Here is a 26,366-nt window from a genome sequence, read left to right on the forward strand (position 1 = left end):
GCCCTTTGAGTTTTGGAAAGGAGTGAAACATGGTGGAAGGGGCTTTTGCCCAGGAGGAGAACTGTTTGAGAGGATGGAACACTCCGCAGACCAATTAAATGAGTCACTGGGAATTCAGGCCACCCATCCAGAGGAATTGCTGCTGGTGTCAGGGAGATCCTTCTCCCTGACACCAGCAGCAATTCCTCTGGAGCCACGGATGTCATAGGGGACCCAGAGGTTCTGGAAACATGGGGAGAGGGGCTACTCTTGCCTACCCCAACCCCCCAGGATGCTGCCATTTGCCCCTGACTGGCTAACTTGACTGGGACAGGCTGTGGGCCTATCTGCAGCCTCCAGAGCCCCCATCTTCCCACAGACTCATAAGGGCCCCAGCAGCCAGGGGCAGAAGCCAGGGCTGCTCTCAAATAAGTGCCTGTGCTCCTAGCAGAGCTGGAGAGCACTGTGGTGGTGTGGCACACAGGAAGAGAAGGAGGGCCCTCTCCTTGCTCCTCTGGGTCAACCTCATGACTCAGTGGCTCCCCATCCCCTCCTAGGGGCAGAGCAAAATTGCCAAGTTGTGCCCAACATTGGGGGGGGGGAGCATTGCATGTGCATGACATCACACACGCAATCCCCCCCACACAACCTGCCCAGGCCTACCCACCCACTGCCAGCTGCCTTATCTTTCTGAAAGGGATGCAGCAGGGCAGGCACTTCACCCTGGTGTGCGGGATAAAGTCCCTTCCTGTTCTGTTAAGTTGTTTATTTTGGGCTATGCAGTTACTTGCTTAAGTACAAATTGAGCTGCTGAGAGGGTTGCTCTTTCTACCAGGTGTAAAACCTCTCGAAGGTTTGACTTCACGTGTGTGGAAAGGTGGGCAATGACATCCATTCAGGATCCCCTTCCTCCCTACAGAGAACTTATCATGGTAGGTACCAACATTCTCTCCTCCCCAAGTCTATGTTTCCTCACAGAAGTTGTGGTAACATGGCGGCAGACCTTTTCACTGGTGGTACCACTGTTGTGGAATGCCCTCCCTGCTGAAATACTACAGTTCCAACCTGTCTTGGTATTCCACTGGTTCCTGAAGACAGAGCTGTTTCAGCAAGCATTTTCTTGAACTTCAACATCTGATTTCATTAAAAAAAAAATAAACTGTTTTATTATGCTTCTAATTATTTTCTGGTGTAGCTTAATTAAGGATTATTTAATGCCCCAATGGATTTGCTATTGCATGTGCACATGCCAGGGATCTGATTTGAATCAGAGAGAAGAAACCTGAGCCAGAAAAAGACTTTACTGCCCAGTCACAAATATCCCATTTGGGTGCAAGGTTCTTGTGGCAGTGATGGTTGTGTAGCATCAGCTGCACTTTCATGAAACAGACTATCTAGACTCATGGTTCCCAACATGGGGCACACGCCCCACAGGGGGGCAATTTGATTTTAAGGGGGGAGTTCAAGTATGAGTTATTAAACGCCCTTTAGGCTATTAGTTATTAGTTATTAAATGGCCCTTTAGGCTTCCTCCACATGACTAGGAGTTCGCTTTTTGAATAACAAGAATTGTATGGCATGGGGGGGAGGGATCAGGATTTTAGAGATGCTTAGGTGGGGCATGGCCAAAAAAAGGTTGGGACCCACTGATCTGGATGCATTTCCATTTGACTTCAGAATGGATTTTGGTGCCAAAGCAGCTTTGGCCACCCGGATCAAAGACCTGTATTGGGAGGACGGGGAAGTGTAATCCTTAATCCCTTAAAGGCTTTTGATACAGTGGTACCTCGGATTAAGAACTTAATTCATTCCGGAGGTCTGTTCTTAACCTGAAACTGTTCTTAACCTGAAGACCACTTTAGCTAATGGGGCCTCCTGCTGTCGCAGCACCACCGGAGCCTGATTTCTGTTCTTATCCTGAAGCCATTTCTTAACCCGAGGTACTATTTCTGAGTTAGTGGAATCTGTAACCTGAAGCGTATGTAACCTGAAGTGCCTGTAACCCGAGGTACCACTGTACTATTGGTTATAGTATGCTCCTGGACCAGTTCTGCAAGGTAGGAGTGGGACATACTCAAGTGCTGCAGTGCTTCCACACCTACTTGAAAGACTGGTTCCAGAAAACAGCAGTGGGAGTCTTGTGTTTGGCCGCATGGTGGTTATGCTGTGATGTACCTTAGGTTTCCCATGCTTTATAATATCTCTACGAAGCTATTGCTAAGTTGAAATCTGGGGTTACAGGGTAATGTGTCATCAATACACAGATGAAACCCAACCCTATTTCTCTATGTTACTGAAAGTTGGTCAAGTTGTGCAAATTTTGGGAGTGGTTTCTAGGGTTGCAATGCATTGAATGATGGCTTAATCAGAATCTTGACAAGACAGACTTTATGATTGCACAACCACATCAGATGCAACTTATTCCAATCTAAAGGAGGCTTCACTATCCCTTATCACACATGGTGGGGCAGAGCCACCCTCCCAACCAGCTGCTTTCTTGGACCAGGCTGGGGTGAGGTAGCAGTGAGGTTTGGGCCCAAGCGCCAGCCTAGTATAAGTAAGCAGCAGTGATATCAGTATTAGCTGGGTGGTTCCACAGTTCAGCTCCACCACATGCAACACCACTACTGATCACTTCTGTGCATTACCCCCTTTGTAAGAGGAATTTATTTTATTTTCTCAGGAAGGAGAAGAGATTCATAGGGACAGGGGAGGAATCAAAATTTGTGGCCTATTTTTGATAATGCAGTAGGGGAGGGAAAGTCTGCTTTATGAGCAATCCTTACAAAAACTATATTTTTAATTTTTTAAAAAAACAAACTCTTGTGATCTTGCTAAGCACTTGCAAGGAATGTTTGCAATACCCAGCTGAGTTTTCGGGAGGCAGGATGGTGCTTAACCATTAATACTCTCCTATACACCTCTTTCTGCATCTTCTTATAAAGTGCACCAAAAAGAATGTCTTGGTATGGAAATATGGCAAGCATCATTACCCCATTTGTAAGTTACCATATTTGAGTTGAGGGCAGTTCCATGTTGAAGCAGTGGAAGAACCACACTTCTAGTCCCACTCCAGCATCACATCTCCTTACCCAACATCAATGCATCTTTCATAAGAAGTATTTATTGAGTTTTCAAAACAATGTGCGTACAAGATAAAGAATGACGAAACATAGAATAAGAACTGTGTGGAGCACGTTATTGCAATTAGGATGAAATAGTACACTGTTGCAGATATCATGATGAAATAGATCCTGCAAAGGGACACTTTGTAAATAAGAGTGACATAACAATAAGTTAGCTTCACCACATAGAGGACACTGATGACACATGCAATGTATAAAGCATATAAATGGAGACCATACAACATCTAAAAGGTCTTGTTTCATAACCCCTCTTAGAACAGAGCAACAAATGCAAAAAACTGCCCCTAGCAGTTGCAGGGCTCTGTGGGAGTCCTCACAAGGGAGCTGGTCCTGAAGGAAGAACTGTGAGGGGAGAGACTTCGTCAGGCAAGGCCTCCTTCCACCTGCCTTGCTCCACCCTCTAGTCTCTGCTTCTCAATTTGTATTGTATTATTTTATGTACAGTGGCTTGCCATTGTTTTAGTGATTATAGTTTAGAAATTATTTATTGTAACTGTTGAGTGGATTTCTGTTTAACTTTAATATGTTGATATTATTCTTGTTTTATAGTAGTCTAATGATTGTTGAATGTTACTATTATGATGTAAGTTGCTTGTTTTAAAGTTTTGTTTTGTTTTCACATTTTTGTACTGCATTAGATTGTTATAAGATGTACATTTCTTCAGCTTGTAAACTGCCTTGGGTATTGTAATCTAGAAAGACGGTATATAAATTAAAAATGATGATGTTGATGATATGGTCCTTAAGTGTCTCGCTGCTCAGCCCTGGTGCCACTAAACTCTTCTGGTGAAAATTCACAATTTGTTTTTTCTATGTCTAGAAAAAAAGATTGCAGGATAGGCCTCAGCTCTTTCTTTGGGGTGTGCAGGTTCCTTGTCCTCCCTTCTCCAACCCTCCTTGTCTCGGTTGCCAAAGAGTGTTTCTAGATGGTCTGTTTCAGAATCATTCCAGGCCTTTGATTGGTCTGGTCAGTCTGAAAGTCCTGACAATGAAAGGGAGGTGTCTGCTGAGCAAAGTCAAAATCTATTACTAAATCAGTGGGATTTCTCTGGACTAGTTCACTCACTGGATATCCTCTGCCTCTCATGCTATGTCCTTACAGTGATAATTCAATGGTAGTTGTCTCTGTTTAGCGAAATGTCACAAGACAGGCCCCAGCTCCTATTCACCGCAGTTATGTGGGCAGAGGGATTGATTCTCTGTGTAATAATTTTATTAGTTTTCAATTACAATAACCCAATAAAAGCCTCATTGTCAATACCAAATTATAATACCAAATTATAATACAATTATTAATGCCAAATGTTCAGATGCCAAATTATATTATTTTGTTGGCTCCCTGCATGCCAGAATTGATGATTTGATAATTTACTTAAACTCTGCATTCCAAAAACTTATAAATTCCAATGACACACCAGTCATAATAACAAACCCTTATACCGCAGCTGCAATTTTAATGACTTCCATTTGCATTAACACATCAAATAATTTACAGTCCTTCAGGTGAAGCCTTCAAACTCTCTTTTTGCTCTTCTTGTGTGTGGCTATTATTCTGTCCTTATACTTTATTATGTCTATCTTTTATCATTTGTTGCTGTTATCCATCATACCTTGGGCGGAGTTAGTATTCCATTGCTGTTTCTTAAGTTCTCCATTGCACAGTTCCAAGCTTCATTGTTTTGCAACTCAAGCAAACTGTGGGTTTCAGTGGCCTAGAAGGGCTCTCTATGTTAGCAGGGCACAGGGTTTGTTGTGACAGGTGTAAAAGAAAGAATGGTTAATAAAAGATAGTGGATTAAATCTATTATAGCAAAATATCGATTTACAGAGACTTCCCCATCCACTCTATGATTTTGCAATACACCAGTTTGGGGGCATTGAGGCCCCAGATGAAATCCCAGTGGTTCCAGTATGATATATTTTTGTAGTAAACTAGGTTAGAGATGCGAGGAACTAAGATGGCTGTATCTCCTGGGCTTGCAATGATGTCATTCCCACCAGACCACACTGCAGTTGGGACACTCATGTCTTCTACTTTATACAAAGGCGGAACGCTCTGGAGAATAAAAGACCGAGGATCAATAAACAACCATAAGCACACAAGTGTTCTTCGTGACAGCACCTTGACACAATTCAGACTGCCTGTGGGCTGTTCACAGGTTTATATGGACGATAGATTTTCCTTCTTCCTAACTAGAACACTCATGGACTGCTAGCATGATTTAAATTGGGATGAGTGAATCCACTGAGGCTCTCCTCGGATTAGCTGCTCTCTCTCTCCCCCCCCCCATTTTGCAACAAAACTCATATAAAAATACAATAATTGTACCTCTGCCCTCTGTAGAAATGATTTAAACCGCTTTTAGAATTTGTGGTTTATAAAATTGCAAAAAAGTGAATTTAAAAAAACCCCAAACCAATGGTGGGGGGAAACCCTGAGGCAATCTGAGTGGCAGTACAAGCTCCCCTGAAGAGCTACCCCTGTGGCCTGTGGCCCATCATGGAGCTAGAATGATGATGAGAGGAGAAAGAGGAGAGTTCTCCTCATTTCTTTGCTGCCAGCACCATGTCCCCTTCATGGGAATGGCAGAGTGTTTGAGGTGATGGAAATGGCTCTGGGACCCTCTCCAAGCACATGGAGCTTGATCTGAGTGAGGAAAAGGAGTTCGGGAGTTGGGAGATTCACCCCACATTTTGAGAAGCTGGCAGAGTGCCTGCTTTGCATGCAGAAACCCCTGTCTGAAATCATGGAGAGCTGCTGCCTTGGTGTGACACAACTCTGAGCTAGATGGACCAGTGGTCTGAATCACTGTAAGGCCATTTCCTCTGGGGGCCTCTCTTACTGCAGAGTTTGTTTCCAAGCCAGGCTTCTGCATCACCCCTGCTTATATTAAAAATAAAAATAAAACTCAGGATCGGAACTGTCGTATTTGGACTAACTAAGAGTATTGGAGCTGAACGAAATAAGAATATCATTCCCTGAAATCTAGAGCACGGATTGTTTAATTTGGTATTGGACAATTGGCTTTTTTAATTGGATTATAATTTGGTATTGTATTAATGTGGCTTGTATTGGATTGTTATAAATGAAAATTAATTAAAAATTGTTTTGTTTTGTTTTTTAAAAAGAACATATTGTGGAATGTGGCGTAATTAATTTCTAGTCTATGGTAAGTGATACTGAGTTTGCACTCTTCTTTAAGGACTTAAGAGCTTGTCTTCCACATCACATTCATTTAGTCTAGGATTCTTGACCCCACAATGGCCAACTGGTTATCCCCACAAACTGTAATGATCACCGGCTGCTGTGGTCTCTCCATAGTAACTATGTAATCAGAGATATTCTGCTTCTGCTTACATGGAGAGTTGTAGACAAGCTAGTCCTAATCTGAGTAAACCTATTGAAGCTATACATGGCTAACTCAAGTTCGACCATTTCAATGGGTCTACGCTGAATAGATCTAAGATGGATACAACCCATTTCAGGGTTGTTATGTGAATATGACAGGGAGAAGGAGAACCACGTATGAGCTCCATGGAGGAAAAATGGAATACATATAAATTAGTGAAGAAACTTATTTTTTCACCTAAAAATTGTTCTCTCTTACCTGGTTATATCTTGCCTCATTCTTGTTCCCATAGTCAAAATACCTGAATAACCCCGAATCTCTTATCTATCAAAATAATAGGAGAGCCAAAGAATTAGATAATGCATTATACATCTTACTGAACATTGTGAAAACTCTGCCACTGCTGGTATTATCAGCAGACAGCTTGAAGCAGAACAATAGTACCAACTTAAAATGGTTTAATTGTGGTTAGAGGCTTCCCAGGGAATGTTACGCACACTAACAATTCCAGTATTCTTTGGTGGAAGCTCTAACAGTTAAGTGTTATATTGGGTCCTCCCTTAAAGAGGGCACGTATTGCAGTGAGACCCGGACAACCGACTCCCTGTGTTGTGGGTAGGTATGATTGTTCAGCCACAACACCCTATTGGTAGGTCCCTCATAGCTGGGTGCAATCTGGCCAATGGGACGCAGTCCAAACGGTTCAAGGGACCTATTTATACCCATGCAAGCTTCCCCTTTCAGCGCGTTCATTCGGAACACCACCTCTCTCTACTTTTAGGGCTTTGTGCTTGACCTTGCTATGCTGTCGTGTGTCGTCTGTCATTGGGATAGGGGCATGGCAGGAGTTTTTCCCACTTCGCTGATTGGCTGTTGCCATTTGGGTTTCACCTGCCACTTAGCCACAATTTGTATGGTTCCGGATAGGCTCTGGTTCAAGTGATAGGGATGGGAGAACGCTCTCACCATCCCTATGTAAGGGTATTCCATTAAAGGAATCCAGGGACTCAATGGTTTGGTCAGCCCCTGAGAGGGGGTTGTGCCTGTGCCTGATTCCAGCGGGACATTTGGGTGGCGGAGATAGCTTGTTCAAAGCTTTCCGCTTATCCAGGTGTTCACCCTTGGCTGACCTATGCTGGGTCAGTGCTAATAGTGCTAAACAACTATTTTACTTTTAAAAGACAACTGAAGGCAGCCCTCTTTAGGGAGGTTTTTAATGTCTGATGCTGTACCGTTTCTAATATTCAGTTGGATGCTTCCCAGAGTGGCTGGGGAAACCCAGCCAGATGGGCGGGGTATAAATAATAATATTTATTATTATTATTATTATTATTATTATTATTATTATTATTATTATTATACCTGCACGGCAGGGAGCTAGTTGAACCAGAACCTATGCAACCATTAACTTTCTCTAATCAATAAAGTTGTGGCCTAAATTCTGCCAAAAACCAAAATCAAAATTTGAGGCCAGTGTGAATTGATTTAGGGGGGAGGGTCTGAACACACAAATGCAGTCAATATGAGTTTGCAATTTTTGACAGACCATAGAACGATAGAACCCTCTTGACCACCACATCTGCTTAAAAGTGCACAACTCTACCTGTTTCCAGTGTAGAAGGTTTTTAGATGATGTTACATCTGGATAATGAGCTGCATACACATCTACGCGGCTCTGTGAGAAACATTTGATTTGAAAAGCAAACACATTTTTAAAATTTATTTTTAAAAATAATAATCTGAGGAACAGGCAGAGGAAACTACATCTGTAACTAGTCTAGAAATAAGGTGAGTAGGATAGCATACAACATGGGTAGGCAAACTAAAGCCCAGGGGTCGGATCCGGCCCAATCGCCTTCTAAATCCGGCCTGCAGATGGTCCAGGAATTAGCATGTTTTTACATGAGTAGAATGTGTCCTTTTATTTAAAATACACCGCTGGGTTATATGTGGGGCCTGCCTGGTGTTTTTACATGAGCAGAATGTGTGCTTTTATTTAAAATGCATCTCTGGGTTATTTGTGGGCATAGGAATTCGTTCATTTCCACCACCCCCCAAAAAATAATTGTCCGGCCCACCACAAGGTCTGAGGGACAGTGGACCAGCCCCCTGCTGAAAACGTTTGCTGACCCTTGGCATACAATTATGCATGGTGCAGAGGGAGAGGGTTTGGGGTTTCACCCTCTTGTATTTCAATAACCTGAAGCCACCCAGTGAAGCTTTTGGTTGGCAGATTCAGGACAGACAAAACAAACGATCTTTGCCACCCAGTGCATAGCTCAGCTGGGAATTGGCTTCTGCAAGATGCAATGCTGGCTTTGAAAGGCGTCGAGAAAAAAATCACAGGAGACAGATCAGTCAGTGGCTGCTTGTCAAGGTAATGTCCAACCCCATGCTGTGCTTTTGAAAGTATTAAAAGCAGCGTCATTTTTTCTAGAAAAAGAGCTCACCTCCCTCTTTCTCTTAGAATGGCAACAGTGCCCACCTAAGAGGTGCCGGTGAGTTCAAGCTGAAAAAAGGCCCTGACTTAAAGTATTTTAAAAGCCCAGTCATACTGCTACTCCTTTGATTATATCTGAATTTCTTGTTGTATGGTATTTTGTGTTTGCATAGTACTTAGGGGATTGGTTTACATGAAATGCTAAGCTAAAAACCTTGACTTAGTTCCAAGTGTGAAGATTCCTTGAAAGGAATCATAGAATCATAGAGTTGGAAGAGACCACAAGGGCCATCGTTTGCTTCATTCCTCTCGGGGTCCTCCTGCTCTTGCACTGCTGTGAGCTAAGCCATGGTTTGGCTTAGCTTGTCACGCAAATACAAGTTCATGGTTTGTTTCCAGTCTAGACAAACCCTGAGCTGTCAACCCAGGAACTCTAATCTCTCTGGGATCCCATTTGCTCACCTTTCATGTTTAGCAATGGACACCCGAGCTGCTCCACATATGCCTCTCTCAGGTTACCAAGACTGAGATAGCACCACCTTGTGGTAATAGTGGGGAATAGAGGGAACACATTGCAATGAGAAAAGGACTGGAGCAGGAAGCTATGCAGTTTCAGTGAGAATGAGGAATTTGGGCAAACACCAGTGATTTCAGAAAACGTTTGAAGTGTGGTAGAAATGACTGGCTGACAGCTGTGTGTTTTTTCCCATCAGAGCCTTTTTGTGCGGATAAGGGAGGGAATATGGGAGCAATTAGCCTCCCCAAAACTCCTCCAGGGCTGTAGAGGAGGCAGATTCAGCCGCAGTTGCCCAATATCTGACACCCATCCCGAGGGATTGTGGGGGCAGAGGGCATTGAGTGGAAAACACGCACGCCTAGGTAACTCTCTGAATGTCGTCGTCATGAGCAGAGGGCTCCTGCTTATTTTTAAAGATAAAAATTGGACTTATTTAGCAGGCTTACTTTGAACTAGCGGAGAGAAAATAACTTGCAGATTTAACCAGCTACTGAGAAGGATTAGATCTGGAGAAAGACTTTTGCTACAACTTAAGACGCTGCTTGGGATATGTGAGTAGACTTTAAACCTAACAAATGAAAAGGTTGGTGTGGAATCTGGACTATGAGTTAATTAAGAGGAGGATGAAAGAACGCCCCGGTTTGATTTATTGTATCAGAGTAGAAGCAACATTTCATAAACAGCTGGAGAGACGCCAAAGAACTTTGGATGTTTGTCTGAGATTTATGGTGAAGTGGAGTGACGCAGTTTAAAATCTGCAAGCAGCCACAGAGAACTGAAAGTAACTTTGCTAAGTCTGACCAGCTTGTTGAATCAACATATGGATTACCGGTAATTATATAGTCCCAGGGGGAGGTAAGCCTTTAATGTTCTATTTCTTGATATCTGTATTCCCAGTTATATTTGGTAAAACCTCCCCCGGAAATGCTACTACTTAAAAAACAGCTGGTTTGGAAAAGCATTTGGTAGCCGCTTTGATTTGTTTATATCTGGACTGGGTGTGGACTTGGCAGCCACCTTCAGTGGGGAAAAGCCAGGACTGAGTTGTTAAGATCTGGCAGAAATATCAGCTTGCAAAGAGATGCTGCAAACGCACAGAGGGGAACCCAGGAGACTTGCCAAGGGCTGCTGGCGTCTCTTTGTTTGAGACTTGGAATATTATGGCCCTTGAGAGCAGAAATATAATATGGATTTCAACAAGGAAGATTCCACACAGATTTATAAAAGTGAAAGTTGAACAGACCAGTGGCTGAAGGAATAAAAATAAATAAAAGACAGAAGGATTAACATTGGAGTGGTTCACTGAAGAATTATGAAATGCAATGCGACATTGGTTGATCAGCACTCCGCGAACTTCAGAGCATGGGAAGACACTCAAAAAGATAGGTAATTCAGCATTTGTATTTGACTTTTTTATGATTAATTGTAATTTGGAATGTTTTAATGTGGTTTTAATTGGTTTAAAATGGAAAATTTAATAAATATTATTTAGAAGAAGAAGAAGAAGAAGAAGAAGAAGAAGAAGAAGAAGAAGAAGAAGAAGAAGAAGAAGAAATGTGCACAGATTTGTTTCATTGAAAACACATTCTGATCTGAAATCATATCATGTGCAATCTGGACATACGCAAACATGCCAACCCACGAAGGCTGCAATGCTGTACACGTTTTCCAGAAAGTAAGTTCCATTGAAGTCAGTGAGACTTGCTTCTGAGTAGGCCTGCATAGGATTGTGGTGTAATGGTGCAATTCTAGGTGTATGTAAAGGTAAAGGTAAAGGTACCCCTGCCCGTATGGGCCAGTCTTGACAGACTCGGGGGTTGTGCGCCCATCTCACTTAAGAGGCCAGGGGCCAGCGCTGTCCGGAGACACTTCCGGGTCACGTGGCCAGCGTGACATCGCTGCTCTGGCAAGCCAGAGCCGCACACGGAAACGCCGTTTACCTTCCCGCTGGTAAGCGGTCCCTATTTATCTACTTGCACCCGGAGGTGCTTTTGAACTGCTAGGTTGGCAGGCGCTGGGACCGAGCAGCGGGAGCGCACCCCGCCGCAGGGATTCGAACCGCCGACCTTTCGATCGGCAAGTCCTAGGGGCTGAGGCTTTAACCCACAGCGCCACCTGCGTCCCATCCCTAGGTGTATGTACTCAGGAGTAAATCCTCTTATGTATCCAAGCACAATTCAATGTGTTGGTGCTGATCTTTAAATCTCTAAATGGCCTCAGGCCAGTATACCTGAAAGAATGTCTCCACCACAATCGTTCTGCCTGGACATTGAGATCCAGCACCGAGGGCATTCTGACGGTTCCCTCACTGCAAGAAGAGTAATTGCAGGGAACCAGGCAGAGGGCCTTCTCGGTAGTGGCGCCCGCCCTGTGGAACACCCCCCCATCAAGGAAATAAACAACTATCTGACTTTTAGAAGACAGCTGGTCAGCCTTGTTTAGGGAAGTTTTTAATGTTTGATGTTTTATTGTGTTTTTAATATCCTGTTGGAAGCCACCAAGAGTGGCTGGGGAGGCCCAGCCAGTTGGGCGGGTTATAAGTAATAAATTATTTATTATTATTATTATTATTATTATTATTATTATTATTATTATTTCTGTTCAACAGGACTTTTCCAGTGTGTAAAGCATTTTCATCTGACTCTAACCAAGATTTCAATTAGCCATGGAATTTTTGCTCCCTTTGGAAGCTTTTTGCCTCAAAAACGAAAGCTTGTGAAAAGTAGAACATATAGCTAAACCAGTAATCAACTACTATGCCTTCTTCACACATCTACATACCATATTTAGATTTGTTGCATTGAATCCACCCGTAATAGTGAACATGAGGTGCGCACATAATTTCTGCATAAAAGAAGCGCGGCATAATTTCTGCATAAAGTCTCTCGCAGGCTTGCGAGACAAAACAAATTCTCCTCTGGCAAACATGCTCTGTAAAGATATAAAGACCTTACATATAATGAAGCTTTCATAAAGTGGCAAAATAAGCTACACGCCTCTAGGGATTTCCTTCTCCCTAGCTGCACCTCCTAAAAGGTTTAATTCGGAGACCAGGAGGAGGAAACCATGTGGTGACCATGTGCCCTCAGTGTGCCTGCATGTGCCAGCTGCACCTGTTCCATCTCCAACCTTCCCACATTCGCTGATAACACCCAGATCCAGTTACAGGGAGCGTTGTACACCTGTCCAACCAAATCTACTTAAAAGTCCCCTTCAGACCTTCCAGTTCAATGCAAGAAGGTTGGGGGTGTGGACAGTGACAAAGCTGCATGCTCCGGCACCAGGGATAGAGAGTAGGTGGGGGAGTGGCTGGCACGCATCCCAGGGGCGTGGCACGTCACTTGTGGGGGCATGGCGTGAGCCCCATGGGGGCGTGGCATGAGCCCGGGGTGTGTGATGCACCACCTGCAGGGGCATGGTGCGTTTCCAGTGGGCTTGATGCATTGCTCACGGGGGCGTAGGCCCTGGCATGGTGGGGGGTGCGTGGCATGTGTCCGGGGGTGGCCATGATTGTAGCCCCCTCCTCGATGGTGCCTGGGCTGGTGCGCTCTCCCCACGCCCCCCCTTCCTCCGCCAGTGGGTGTGGATAGGCTCATCAGTCTATTTCATTTTTCTCCGTTTCTCATTCTCCCGTGCTTAAGCTCAGTTCTGCATAATTCCCACATCAAGTTTGTGATTAAGAACAAAAAACCAAGTATGCAATGTTGCCAAGCACACATATTTTTTGCAGAGCAATTTTCCCTATTATAATGCATTTTGTATGTTATTTTCACTATTTACTGTATATGAACATTTTACCCTGGTTTATGCATATATTTTTTTGTACACATTACTTGGCCAGAGAGCCATAATTTGGAGATGAGCAAATTTTGAAAGGGGGGTTGAGTTTCCATTTGCAAATTCTTGATTTCCGCGGTCATAAAATAGTGATTGACGCGTACCTTGGATGAGTATTCAGGAAACATGGGGCTTATTTTCAACACAGGGCTTGTTGCGTGCTGAAGAGAAATCACAGGAGCCAGGGCAAAAAACATGTTGACTTTCTGAGACAGTTCTGGTATGATTGAAAATGCGATGAAACCTGAAAGGGAGAGGAGGGTGAACGAGAAAAACACAGTGGGCGATTGGAGCTGCTGATAACCATGTTAAGAAATTCATTCACCAGTTTAAAGGGTACTCCCTGCAGAGGCAGACTTTGGGTAGCACAACCGGCTTGGTCACACTAGGTGCAGATCCTTGGGAGCTCTGCTACTATAATTGAAGGCATTGAATTTTGGCATTTCACAGGGCACCACTGAAATGTGAGACTCCAAGATCCACCTCTGCTCCCTGGCCCTATAGCAGAGGAGAACCTGTGGTCCCCCTGATGTTGCCGCAACACAACTCCCATCATTCCTGGCTGGAGCTGATGGGAGTTGGAGTCCAACAGCGTCTAGAGGGCCACGGGTTCCCTATATCTGCCTTATATGGACACTGGAGCTGCTGTTAGGAAATTGAGGGGCAGTGAACAGTGGAAAAACCCAACCATCACCCCTCCTCGCTTTAGGTTGAAGCCAGTTGCCAGTAAAGTAATGTAGGTGATTCTTTAAAAGTTTCTCTTTTACAGATATACTCATTAGATGAATGAACAGATTTACAATGAATTCTGCCCCTGGAACTACCCAAAAATACACAACAACATCCTTATATCCAGTGATATTTTTCTGGGGGGAAAGGCGCCAGAACTCACCATGAGTTCTCTTATAATGGCAATGGCGCTCACCTGAGAGGTGCTGGAACTGAGTTCTGGTACATTCTGGCTGAGAAAAGAGCCCTGCTGGTACCTATTCTAGACCTCACCTACAGGTCATACTGTATAGGCATTTTTTGAAAGGTATCACTACACAGCAACTGCAATATAATCTAAGGTATATGGGACAAGCACTTAGCTCTGTTTGACTTGTTACTGAAAAGCCCTAAAATGGACCTCACACTGGGAAGGTATGGACCATAGCTGTGTGCGCAACAGGGTCAGGGTTGTCACGATAACTATAGGACTTATTGTAAGGTTTTATTCTGTAAGATCAAAGGTTATTTTCATTCCCACTGAATACTGATGGTTGCAGGGTGGGGGGACCCAGAAGGCCAATTGAAAACTGGATCTGGGATGCATCTAGCCTGGAGGGGTGGTTATTTCTGATCTCTTGTCTACTAGAAACCATATCCACCCGATATTCCTTGGAGAGTCCAATGTAACCTATAGGTGAGTCAAGCAAGAGCATGAAGGGAATGCAGTCAAATCAGTGCTGACAGATTCACAAAATCATTGCCAGTGTTGGCGGCAAGACTTGAATCCTTACAGCTGGCTCCAGGATCCAGAAGGGCAGAATATAGGACATTTATTTTTGAAAGAGAGAGAACAAGAGAAAGAGACAAAAATGGACCAGGCCACTTTAGCATACCAATGGTAGCGCCTTGAGAGTAGCCTACGTAATACAGTTGCTTCTGCCCAGTTTTCTTCAGAATGAAGTTGATCATTGCTGGAAGATCATAGATGGCCATTTCATGGAAACTGAAGAAAAGGTTTAAATGTTATGGCAAAATTAGTGACACCTCTTCATCTGAACTCCTAGATGTTCACCCAGAGTTGCCTTCTGGTAGGTTTTGCTTGAAATGTGGGTGCAGAACCAGGTGATGGCGCCACCATCCCTATTCTCCACTTTAATTTTACAGTGGTGGCTTCCAGCAACAGAACATCACTAAACATCACACCCACACACCGTTTTTTCACTTCACACATGAATCTCATGAAGAACCATCACACATAAAAGCAGGCTGTAGGATGTGAAGATGTTCAGTATGTAGACTTCAAATTCTTTCCACACATTCTGGAATCATGCAGGTCACAGTACGTATGTGGAAATCCAACATGCGTAGAGATCTATAGCTTTTAGTTACTGTCCTGCTCAGTGTAACCCTATTGAAATTAAGGGTATGATGAGGGAAGGGGGGGGATTTGATTCAGATTGCATTGAAACCTGAATTTTTCAAATTCGCACTTTCTAAGACAATATGACAACTGAAACACGGCCGTCTTTCAAAATTCATATTTATCCATATGTTGTGATGCCATCCTCCAACCAATCGAAAGTTTGCAAAAATACACATATTATGCAAAACTGTGAATAAAAATGAGTGAAAATGACATGATAAAATGTGCACACCAAAACATATCAAGAGAAATCTGCACTAAAGCACTGAAGAATTTTTCTGAAGACTTGTTAAAAATAAAATTTTCAAATTGCTGCAGATATGTGGAGAACCAAATTTAAGTTTGGGAAAAAATGACAAACTGAGAGAACCAAAACCGACAGATCCTTCCATCCCTAACTAGGAATAACAGGTTCACCCAGCCACAATGGTGCTCTCACATATGAATCAGGGGAAAGGGGCATTGTGAGGAATAAAAAATGTTGCCTTTTCAAAAGGCCACAAGGCTGCAACGGTTAGATGACCACAGACAGCAGAAACTTGCTTACATGTATTTTTAGAACAGCTTGTGGTTAGGAGGCTTATAGATAGGGCTGTTTGCAGCCGTTATGCGATTTATCTGTACGTTTCAACTAATATGGGACTCGGTTACATCCACTAGTGGTTGGGATGTGGATTTATTGCTTGAGTCAATGTGTAAAACCATAAGAAACATGGACCAAATAAGGAGAAAGGTAAACAGGAGTAGCAGTCGGAACTAGAGTAATGGGAGATGTCAACAAAGGCGGGGATTTTAGTATTTTAATTAGGTGGTCATGATAGGCTGTAAACCCTGCATGTACCCAGCCAATGGGGAAACAAGGGAGGGAACCTGTGCTTTGGGTATAAAGAATATAAGATTGTGCCTTTCCAATTTGGGCTGTTCCTACTTTGGACACCTGCTCTTACATGAACGCATTGTACTCAATAGACTCTTTGCTGCTTCACCAATTTTGTTCAGAATTTATTTTGAGGGTCTTGGGATCCACGTTTTACTTCTAACAGGCATCAGACATAGAAAATCACACATAGGGCTGTAGGATGTGAAAAACCTCCAGCTTATAGACTTCTACAGACAGATCCTTCCATCCCTAACGAGGACTAACTATTATGATCAACAGCAGCATTCTGATTTTGCTGGATATAAGTTTATGCTGTGCAGATCTCTCCCACTAAAACATGTAGATGCTGCTGGTAGGGATGAGAAGAGAGAAGAGTTCCATGACTTTGTGGTCAAAAAGTCTTTCAAAAAGGCAGGGAATATCTTAATTGTTTCAGCAAAATTATTTCATTGCACTGGTTAATAGCCACCACTACCCCAACACACACAAAATTCTTCTCACACATTGAGCATTACCTCTGGTATGTAGCCTACATACTAGCATCTCTTTAGAGAAGATAATAGGTGCATAATCTGAAAGTTCATGGAATGTTTATCATCAGTTTGTGTATATCTGAATAACTGATGGCATGGGGCCAGTAGTGCAATAGTAGGAGTCCATTATTTACATGGATAAGGTCCCTAGTTTGATCTCGACATCAGCCCTGGAGAGGCACTGCCAATCACTGTTGACATTACTCAGGTATATGAGCCATGCTTGCTTTTGTAATGTGAATAATCTGAGTGAATAATAGGTGTTTGCAAATTTCATGAATATTTATTATCTTCATAATTTAATAGTTAATGTGCAAGATAATACCGTCAATTGCTATGATATTGTTACTTTTTTCTATCCAAACTACCTGAAATCCCAAAATTCATCTTGGTCAGTTGACAGATTCTGGTGTCTCTGAGACCAGCTCGTTCCTCTGCTGTTCCCCAGCCAAACATCATAGCCGGCGTCTGCTAATATGAATCCGAAGCTGTTGTTGGCCATGTTTTCGACCCAGAAGCTAGCTTCTGCAAGTATTCCATGTTGCAGTAACACAACAGGCTTGGGACCTAGTTTAAAAAAGAAAATTTTAAAACAAAGCAGATGAGAATTTCCGTGCCATGATAACAAAGATGATTTTAAGAAATATCTCTCATGTTCGGAAACCATCATTTATATTTCAGTCCATTATGTCAATAACTTTGTTAGGCACATGAATCGGAGCCTTGACTGTAGAAGAGGCTTCTTAGCAAAGCCCTATTCAAGCATTCAAAAGAACATGTGAACACTGAAACAGGCGTGTGTGCAGCCAACAGCCCTGCTCCCAAAGCCCCCACATGCACTAGGGATGCGCACCCCACCACTGACTTTCCTGGAAGGTTTGAAGCGACCTTCAAAGCATGCTCTGCTCAATACCTTTCCATGTGCTTCTATGGGGATGCTTCCATGTGATTCTGACCAAGTGGGCTGCTTCTCACTTACAGAGAGGCTTGGAACTGCATTCAGCTGAAAGCACTTATAAGCCCCCTTCAGGCCTTCCTGCTCAACATAGGACAGTTGCAGTGGCAGATTTTGGACTTTTAAATTTCAGTGGTGTCTCCCACCTCTCTCTTTCTGTTGTTCACTTTCTGGAGAGGTTGCGTGTGGCTAAAGAGGAAGAGGGATGGATCCCGCTCGCTGTCTTGGCTTCTTTGCTCTTTGGGGCTGGGGGGGGGAATAATTTTTTCCCCTTTATTTCTCCCCCTAAAAACTAGGTACGCCCTATGGTCTGGTGTGCCCTAAGGAGCGAAAAATACAGTACCAGATACCTCTGACTGTAAGATTTTTTCTCCCAAAAGGTATTCTGTTTATTGTCAAATAATAGCCATCATCTGTTAAGACTTCATACTTTTCACTGGGGTATCCTCTGTAACAGATCAGCTCACTCTGAAAAAGAAATAAAATAAATTGCTGAGATGTTTTAATTCATAATGTTTTAATCTGTCTGCCAGAGAGGAGACCACCTTGCGTGAATCCTGGTAGACCTACTCCATACCCCTCAAGTGTCCCAATTTAACTGGGACATCCTGGATTGACAGAAGCCGTCCTAGGAATCGACATAGGCATATCTGCAGCCGCCACCCTGAGCTATGGAACTGGGTAAGTAAGTGGGCTGTCCACTCACACTGCTTCAGCCACATCACATCCTGTCTGATTAAGACTCAGGCACGTCCCCAGAAGCGAGAAGTGCTTCAGTAGCAGGAAGCCAAGTCAGGCAGCTCTTCTTGGGCACTGACAGCACTGAAGCAGGGTGTTCTCATGACTACCCACTCAGCCCTTCTCCAGCATCCAGCTCAGCACCTCCGTACCCTCCAATGTTTCTCTGATGGAAATAGGGACATCTTATTCCAAACCCTCCAACATTTCTCCAATGGAAGCAGGGATGTCCTAAGCAAAAGTGGGGCATTCTGGGATCAAATCAGAAATTGGGACAGGTTCTGTAAATCCGGGACTGTTTCTAAAAAATAGGGACACTTGAAGGATCTGCACCTCTCAGGCCACTGGACTACTCCCAAAGATCAACCCCCTCCCCACTCTCTTGTCCAGTTCTTCCTCCCCCCTTTGAGTCACTCTGCCAAGAAGTCTGCACAGAGTTCACGACAGCAGGAGGAAAACTGGAAGCAGAATTGCTTCGTGTTTCCTAGGCTCCTCAGTATCACTTCAAGGAAAAGTTCCGCATTCCCCATTGGGTTGTTTGTCATTGCTCCTAATTGCATATCCCCACCCCATTAATCAATAGTTATGCTTTTGATGTTCTAGATCTGGGATTTCCAACACCGTGCCCTGCGGATGTTGTTGGGCTAGAACTCCCATTAGGCCCTGACCATTGGCCATGCAGGCTGAGGCTCATGGGAACTGGAGCGCCACAATAGCCGCTTGAGGCACCTTGCTGGCTATCCCTGTTCTAGACTGGGGGAAGGAAGAAAGAAGGAACAAGTGCGGCTTTTCGGCTCCCTTAGATCTGCATTCCAGGCCTATCTCAGGCCTGCATCTGTGATAACATTTATAAAAGGATTATGTAGCTTACGACATTCATGTGAACCTCAGGATTTGCATCCCTTCTCCTCCTACTCAATTCTTCTGAGCCTCCAGTTGCTTGTATTAGGCAAGCGATGGCAACAAGCCACCACATCTTCTGTCTATGTATTGTTTGTAAAGGTGGTGTGGAAGAGGAGAAAACAAGACAGGGTGAGGAAAACTCACAGCTATCACTTCACAATTAATGCTGACAAAATATATACACTTTAATAAATTATTCCAAAATATATGAACTGCTCTACATTCAAAGAATACCTTAGTACCATACAAAAAACCCCCCAAAACTTTTAAACCTTGTGCAAATGATAAAACAGTATTAAAAACACAAATCTGACATTGCAGAACCTGAGCAGACTAATTGGAGGATAAAAGTTTTCAGCCAACATCTAAATATATAGAAATGTTGACGCATGCTTCCATTCAAGGAGAAGATGATTCCAGGGATCTGGAGCCACAGTGCCTAAAGGCACCAGTTTACTTAGGATATCACCTTACGCCACATGTGCCTACTTGACCACTTCACATAATATCCACATAATACCCACACATCTGTAAGAACTCGATCTTTCTGTGGCAGCGCCAACACTTTGGAATTCCCTGCCTCTTGATATTAGGCAGGTGCCTTCAACGTGTTCCTTTCAGCGCCTGCTGAATACATTCTTATTTAGACAAACCTAACCAGATTTTTAAAAAAATTGTATGAGTTTCAGTTTATTTCACTGTAGTTTTTACTTTCTATATGTTTTAAATTATGGTGTAATTTTGGGGGGATAATTTTATTTTTTTAAAAAAAAAAATTAGCAAACCGTTTTGAAGCTTTTCTATAGAAACAATCAGTACTTAGATTTTATGAACTAAATAAAACACATGCCCGAGTTGCAGCATGTTCTACCTACAGGGACTGGGCAGAGGTAGCAGGGTAGTTAGCCGCTCAGGTGCCCGGGGTGGCACGCGCAGCCTGCAGCCGGGGGCAGAGCAAGCCACCCATGGGGGCAGGGCAAGCTGCTCAGGCCCTGCAGTGTGGTGCCCAGTGCCCCCTGCCTCACCTAGCTATGCCTCTGGATTAGGAAGATTCATGGAGGAGAGAGCTGTTGAAGGCTACTAGCCATAAAGGCTCTGCTCTCCCTGCAGAGTTGGAGGCAGCAATGCTTCTGATTTCTGGAAATCACTCGAGGGGAGAGTGCTCCTGCAGTGACATAGGAAGGGGTGTGTGTTGAATGGTCTCTTTAAATTTGAAGGTTCATTATTGTTCCACAAGATGTATATGTCTTTAAGGGCCAGAGCAAATAACATGACCTAGTTTTACAGCTGTGAAGCAGTATACATCTTTGGTTATGGGCCTAGCTGCTGAGTGGATGACTGCACATTTTTGGACTTTGAGAAAGATTTGAAAACTCCTTCTCCTGTTGGTGTGGTACTCTGGGTCTGGAAAAGTTCCAGAATGGTTGACTGGGTTCCAGAAACTGAGAAAGCTCTGACCTTCCCACAGCTGACAGATGAGAACTACAGTTTATGGTCATTTCGGGTGGAGGCACTTTTGACCTCTTGGGAAGTGTGGACCTATGTAACTGATGACCCTCCTGACCCTGTAACTAATGCTTGGTCGAAAGGAGATGCGAAAGCCAGGGCAATAATTAATTTGGCAGTCAGTGACCAGCAAGTAGTCTATATAAGGGATAAGAAAACTGCCAAAGAAATGTGGGACAGTCTTGCAGCAGTACATATTAGAAAAGAGTCCCTTTGATGGTGACTTTGATGGTGTAGCTAGCCAGATATCTGCCATTCCACCAGCACAATTAACTGTGGAAGGGGTAACGGCAAGATTAATGGGCGAGTTGGACAAAAGGGAGGCTTGCACGATAAGCACTCCTATTTCCAGAAATAATGAGGAACACCATATGCAGATCCAAAAGGAAGCAAAGTACTCCTAAGTCTGTTTCTGTTCGTCAATCACGGCAATCAGCCCAGCAGCCGACACCGTATCATAAAGACAGAAACGAGCCACGAGTTTTTCACGCTCGGACAACAGATTGGCAAAAGAATTAAAGGTGCCAAGTGGAATTATTTTATTGTGGACTCTGGAGCATCCCAGCATATTTGCAATGATCGAAACTTGTTCATTTCTTTCAAAGAGGAAATTGGTAATGTACATTTAGCCAATTTACAAGTCTTGCAGTCGCTTGGCAGGGGTACTGTTAAACTTGACACTTTAAACATTATGATAGCGAGCTGTATTTACTGCCCATCAGTAGATAACTTATTGTCAGTAAGGTGTTTTGCTCGCCAAGGCATAACTGTGCGATTCTTAAAATTAATGTGTGAGTTTTTTGATGGGAACAAACGTCTATTGTATACCCGGGACTCTGATGGTTTATATGGACTGCATTTTCTCACCTACTCACAATCGCCTATAAATTGCAGAGCAGCACAGTCAAGCCAGGGGTTGAGGACTGCAAGGCCACATTCCGGGTGTGTCCATGAAGCACACAGACTATTAGGACATCTGAATTTTGCTGATGTAATTAAGACAAAGAATATTGTTAATGGCCTCAACTTAAAGCCATATAAATTCTTTGTGCAATGCCTATCCTGTTGCAAGAATAAGATTAAGGTTGCACACAAGGGTAGATGCTCAGACAGAAAAGTAACTGAGCCATTAGAGCGTCTACATTGTGATTTAGTTGGGCCACTCCCATCATCATTAGGAGGTTCTAAGTACTGGCTTACTCTCATAGACCAGTATAGTAGATATTGCTGGACTTATGAAATAGCTGGAAAGTCACAAACATTTGAGAAGTACAAAGTTTTTTGCAGCTGGGTATAAACACACTTTAACAAACCTATTAAGAACCTGTTTTCTGACTGGGGTGAGGATTTTGTTTCTGAGGTTTTTGAGAATTTCCTGGAAGCGCAGGGGACTACTCATGAGTTATCTTGCCCCCAAAGTCCCTGCCAAAATGGGCTTGTTGAGGTTTTGCAGTGTGACTTGCAGGCAGGGGTTAAAACTTATCTGCACGATGCTATTCTGCCCAAAGTTTTTTGGGCTGAAGTAATGCTTTTTGCTATGTTAAAAATCGTAGTTATCATTCTGGTTTAGATGTCACCCCCTATGAGATGTTGTTTAAAAAACGCCCTAATCTGAAATATCTATGCATTTGGGGTTCAGATGTAATTATGCATTATCCTGCTAAGCAGAAATTGGGTGAGCGTAGTGTTCAGGGAAAATTAATGGGCTACCAGCAGGGGGCGTACAGAATTTACATACCAGCAACCGGCAAATTTCATATTACCAGAAGCATGATACAGACTGTAAATTGGAATGGAGTTGCTGTTTTCCAAGATACTAACAGTATAGATAATACTGAGGGGGGAGGAGGAGGAGGGAATAATAGTGATTCTGAATTAATGGAAGAAGATGAAAAGCCTGTTGAATCTGGTAATTTGTTTGATGATTTAAAGTTACAGGCACCCAAAGGGAGGTAAATTTCTCTTGAGTTTTCTGACTGTGAGCTTAGCCTACAGACATCTCTTCAGTCTGACAATAATGATTTACAACCTGAAGCTAGTAGTTTACTTAGTCCCATTAAGTCTGAGGAGTCTGACTCTCCTTCTGGACTGAGATGTTCAGATAGAAAGAGACAGAAACCACAATGTTTTGCAGATGAACATTTTATTACTGTGTATGCCAATAAGGTGATTTTTGAGCCAAAAAGCTACAAAGATGTTCAGAATTTACCTAAGCACCAAGCTGTATATTGATATAAAGCTATGAACTCTGAGATAGCTTCTTTAAAAGAGCATAACACTTGCTTGGTCTCTTGTACCACAAACACCAGATACGAGACTTATTGATTCAAAATGGGTTTATAGAGTTAAAATGAATGACAAAAATGAAGTTGTAAGGTACAAGGCTAGATTAGTTGCTAGGGGTTTTCAACAAATTCCAGGTGAAGATTATGATTTGTGTTATTCACCAAGTGTAAAATATGAAACGTTAAGCTTTTGTTAAAAAATGCATCACAACGTGGACATTCTATTTATCATTTAGATATAAAAACTGCAGATTAGTTTGCAGATTTAAAAGTCCAAATTTTTATGTGTGTTCCTGAAGGCATAGACGTCGCTGAAGGTTTGGTATGCAAATTAAATAAATCCCTTTATGGTCTGCACCAAAGTGGAAGGAATTGGCACCAAACTTTAGCAAAAGAATTGCTGGATATTGGCAGACAATTGTGTGTTTATAAAGGAAAGGGCAAACTCTGTAACAAAAATATGTGCGTATGTAGATGATGTGTTAATTTCTACAAAAACTAAACAGAATATGAACAGGTAGTATCACAGTTACAGAACAAATCTGATGTAGTGGAATTAGGCATAACTAAAAATTATTTATCCATGCAAATTGAGAAAGGCAAAAATGGATCTTTTCTGGTTCATCAAACTGCAAAAATTGATGATCTTGTTGAAATGTTATGTTTAGAAAATGCGAATGGGAAGGAAACGCCTATGGTGTGTGGTTTCACCTTTACAGGTGAAGATAAGCCATTTCCTAACAAAACTTTGTATTGCTCTGCTATAGGCAAGCTAAATTTCATTCAAAGAATCTTGAGACCAGATATTCTTTGGTCCCCCCAGCAAGCTCTCTGCAGTGCAACTAGTCTGCAAATAGCCAACAGGGTGCAGTGGGTGCGGGAGTCATTTTTTCAAAAACACATATTTTTGCCATTGTGTTAGTCCTGGGGGGAGGTTACCGTGGGGCGAGGTCCAGGACCTGAGTCGAGGGTTGGCAGACAGTCCTCCACGGGTGAAGCGGGGTCCGAAGCGAGGAGCCGGCCAAGGACAGGAACTCTGGAGGAGCAGGACTGGGTGCTGGCCGAAACAGCTCTTCAATGACGTTGCTCCCACAACCTGGGACCAGGCTGACTGGCCTTTATCTTCTCTGAGGCCAGGGGCGGTCCCGGCCCCCAGGTGACCCGCCTCTTCTGGCCTTAAGGCGAGCACTCCTCCTGGGAGAAACCAGTTCCCTCCGCCTCTCTGCCCTGAGCCTCTGCAGCTCAGGAGAGGCTGGAGGGTTACTGGACCCAGGGGGAGACTCGCCTTCCCCTGTCAGGGCTGGGAGAGGCGCACCTATAGGCAATGTGTCCTCAATCCCCTCCGGAGTCAGAGTAGATTCACCTGGTGCCTGCTCCTGAGGATCTGGCACAGGTGCAGGTGCCTCAGAGTCAAGGCGCTGTCCCAGCTCACCTGGCCCTGGAGGTGGGGACTCCTGTGCAGGCTGGAGTTCCTCCAATTCAACTTCTGAATCAGATTCCAAGGCCATCACAGCCATTTTGTCACCTACCTCAGTGATGACACCCGGGGCGGACCACACCCACCGCACCCCCTTCTTACGCCACTGGGCAGAGGAGGAATAGTGGAGACCACCTCCCCAGTCTGATCCTTCCAGAGGAAGACAGTTTAGATTTACAACATGGGTTTGAGGGAGGTCATAGCTCAGAAGCAGATGAGGGGAAAAGTTGGGAAATAATGGAAGAGGAAGAGGCTGAGCCAGAGCAGCTGGCTGACACATGATCACTAGAAAGCATTCCAGACCCACCATCTCCCAGAACCCGGCGAGCCTTGAAAGTAGGAAGTTACTGGTAGCAGCTTGACAGGTAGATGGTACCATGAACAAATTTAACCGACTGGGGGAGGCTGCAGGAGGAGAGGCTGTTTCTCAGATACCCTAGTCCAGAACTATTTAGGGCTTTATAATAGTGTATAATCGTGAATCTAGCCTGGCAGTAAACTGGCAGCCAGAGCAATGCTTTCAGCAAAGGAATCACTTGTTGCCAATAGGCTGCCTCAAAGATCAACCATGCACTTATACTGTTTTGCAGCTTCTGCTCCAAAGTGAAGGGCAGCCCCACGTAAAGCACACTGAAGAAATTAAATCTGGAGGTTATCAATCTGTGGCTCACTGTTGCCAACTTATCTCTCTCAAAGAGCAGCCACAGCTGGCATACTAGTCAAAGGTGGCAAAAGGGACCCCTAGACATTGGAGAAAACCGGCAGTGCATCATTCAATTACTAATTTTGTGTGGCTGGTTCTGAATGATTGGGTCATATTTATAAAGAACGTGGCACAAGGTGAAAATTCTCTGGTAGAAGGGAAACAGCAGAGCAACATTTTGCCACATGAAGCCACACAGTGACAGGCTACAAATTCATATAAGCAAATTAATATTCATTTTCCTAAACATTGCATATTAAACCAGTTAGCTATTGTTTGTGTATGCATAGTAAGAATTGCGTTGCAAATTATACAATATAGTTAACAACTGCCAGCCCTACTGCATCCAGTTTTTGTTTTCATTTCTAGTTTCCATAGCTTCTTACAAAACATGAAAACATATGGGATTCTCTGCAAGATACAAGAAGTGAGAACAGAGTCAGCACAGCTCACATTCTCTATGTGCACTTGTCTGTAATCTTTGGAGCTGCCTTTGTTTTAAGTCGGGGATGTTTAAGTTCCGCCTCTCTAGACAGTTCCCATCCTTACTGACCATTGGCCTTGGGTGGCCATGAATTCCCCACACCTGCTTAAACTTTCTTTCAAAAAATATTAACAACTACACCATACCTTGCTATTCCTTACTGAAACCCTTGAAATGGAGCCAAACAAAAAGCAAAAATAGAGTCAAGGAACATATTACCAACCAGAGTCCTCTTGCTGTGTTTCAACAGGAAAAGGATTTTTGAATGAGTTCCACAGCATATAATATTGTTGATGCCTTCTTTAGCGATAAGACTCGACTGGCAGAGCCTTCTATGTTTTGCTGGGAACACCCAACTAATACTTGCATCAGAGGTTAAGGAAATAAATTCACATGACAGGTGATGTGTAGTAATGCACTTGGCAACTCACAGTCATGGCAGAGGGAATGCATCCACAAGGCAGCTTTGGAATCTGGGGTCACTCCATTATATGGAGGA

General features: G+C 43.5%; 1 protein-coding gene and 2 long non-coding RNA genes across 4 annotated transcripts in view; 2 read left to right on the top strand and 1 right to left on the bottom strand.

Moving 5' to 3' along the window:
* Positions 1 to 4,320: 4,320 nt before the first annotated feature.
* LOC309370852 (lipase member M-like) lies at positions 4,321 to 26,231 on the bottom strand. 2 transcript variants are annotated; one of them, XM_081913020.1, is made up of 10 exons: positions 26,091 to 26,231; positions 19,381 to 19,492; positions 18,122 to 18,239; positions 17,185 to 17,383; positions 14,874 to 14,983; positions 13,374 to 13,513; positions 12,214 to 12,363; positions 8,079 to 8,150; positions 6,734 to 6,799; positions 4,321 to 5,181 (listed from the first exon to the last, which is right to left on the bottom strand). In XM_081913020.1, the coding sequence occupies exons 2-10, from the start codon at positions 19,483 to 19,485 to the stop codon at positions 4,948 to 4,950; spliced, it is 1,194 nt and encodes a 397-aa protein (XP_081769146.1). In that variant the 5' UTR covers positions 19,486 to 19,492; positions 26,091 to 26,231; the 3' UTR covers positions 4,321 to 4,947. The 2 variants fall into 2 exon arrangements, with proteins under 2 accessions (XP_081769146.1, XP_081769147.1); XM_081913021.1 differs by having other exon boundaries at positions 26,087 to 26,207.
* On the top strand, positions 9,649 to 12,230 carry LOC309370880. The gene is made up of 3 exons (XR_014168720.1): positions 9,649 to 11,184; positions 11,565 to 12,054; positions 12,096 to 12,230. It is a non-coding gene; the product is annotated as an uncharacterized lncRNA (long non-coding RNA).
* LOC309370886 overlaps positions 24,722 to 26,366 on the top strand; it is a 138,099-nt gene continuing 136,454 nt past the window's right edge. The window contains exon 1 of the long non-coding RNA XR_014168726.1: positions 24,722 to 24,906. This is a non-coding gene — a long non-coding RNA (uncharacterized lncRNA). The remainder of the gene's footprint in view (positions 24,907 to 26,366) is intronic.

The sequence above is a fragment of the Podarcis melisellensis genome, assembly GCF_964234715.1.
Source record: "Podarcis melisellensis genome assembly, chromosome: 5".
Classification (NCBI taxonomy): Eukaryota; Metazoa; Chordata; class Lepidosauria; order Squamata; family Lacertidae; genus Podarcis; species Podarcis melisellensis.

Excerpts from the sequence above, each read along its gene's own strand:
- LOC309370852 (XM_081913020.1), bottom strand. The coding sequence starts at position 19,485 with ATGTGGTGGCTTGTTGCCATCGCTTGCCTAATACAAGCAACTGGAGGC. Across the intron at positions 18,240-19,380 it reads CTGAGGTTCACATGAATGTC|AGTGAGCTGATCTGTTACAG; the intron begins GTAAGCTACATA and ends TTTCTTTTTCAG. Across the intron at positions 13,514-14,873 it reads CTCTCAAGGCGCTACCATTG|GTTTCATCGCATTTTCAATC; the intron begins GTATGCTAAAGT and ends TCTCCCTTTCAG.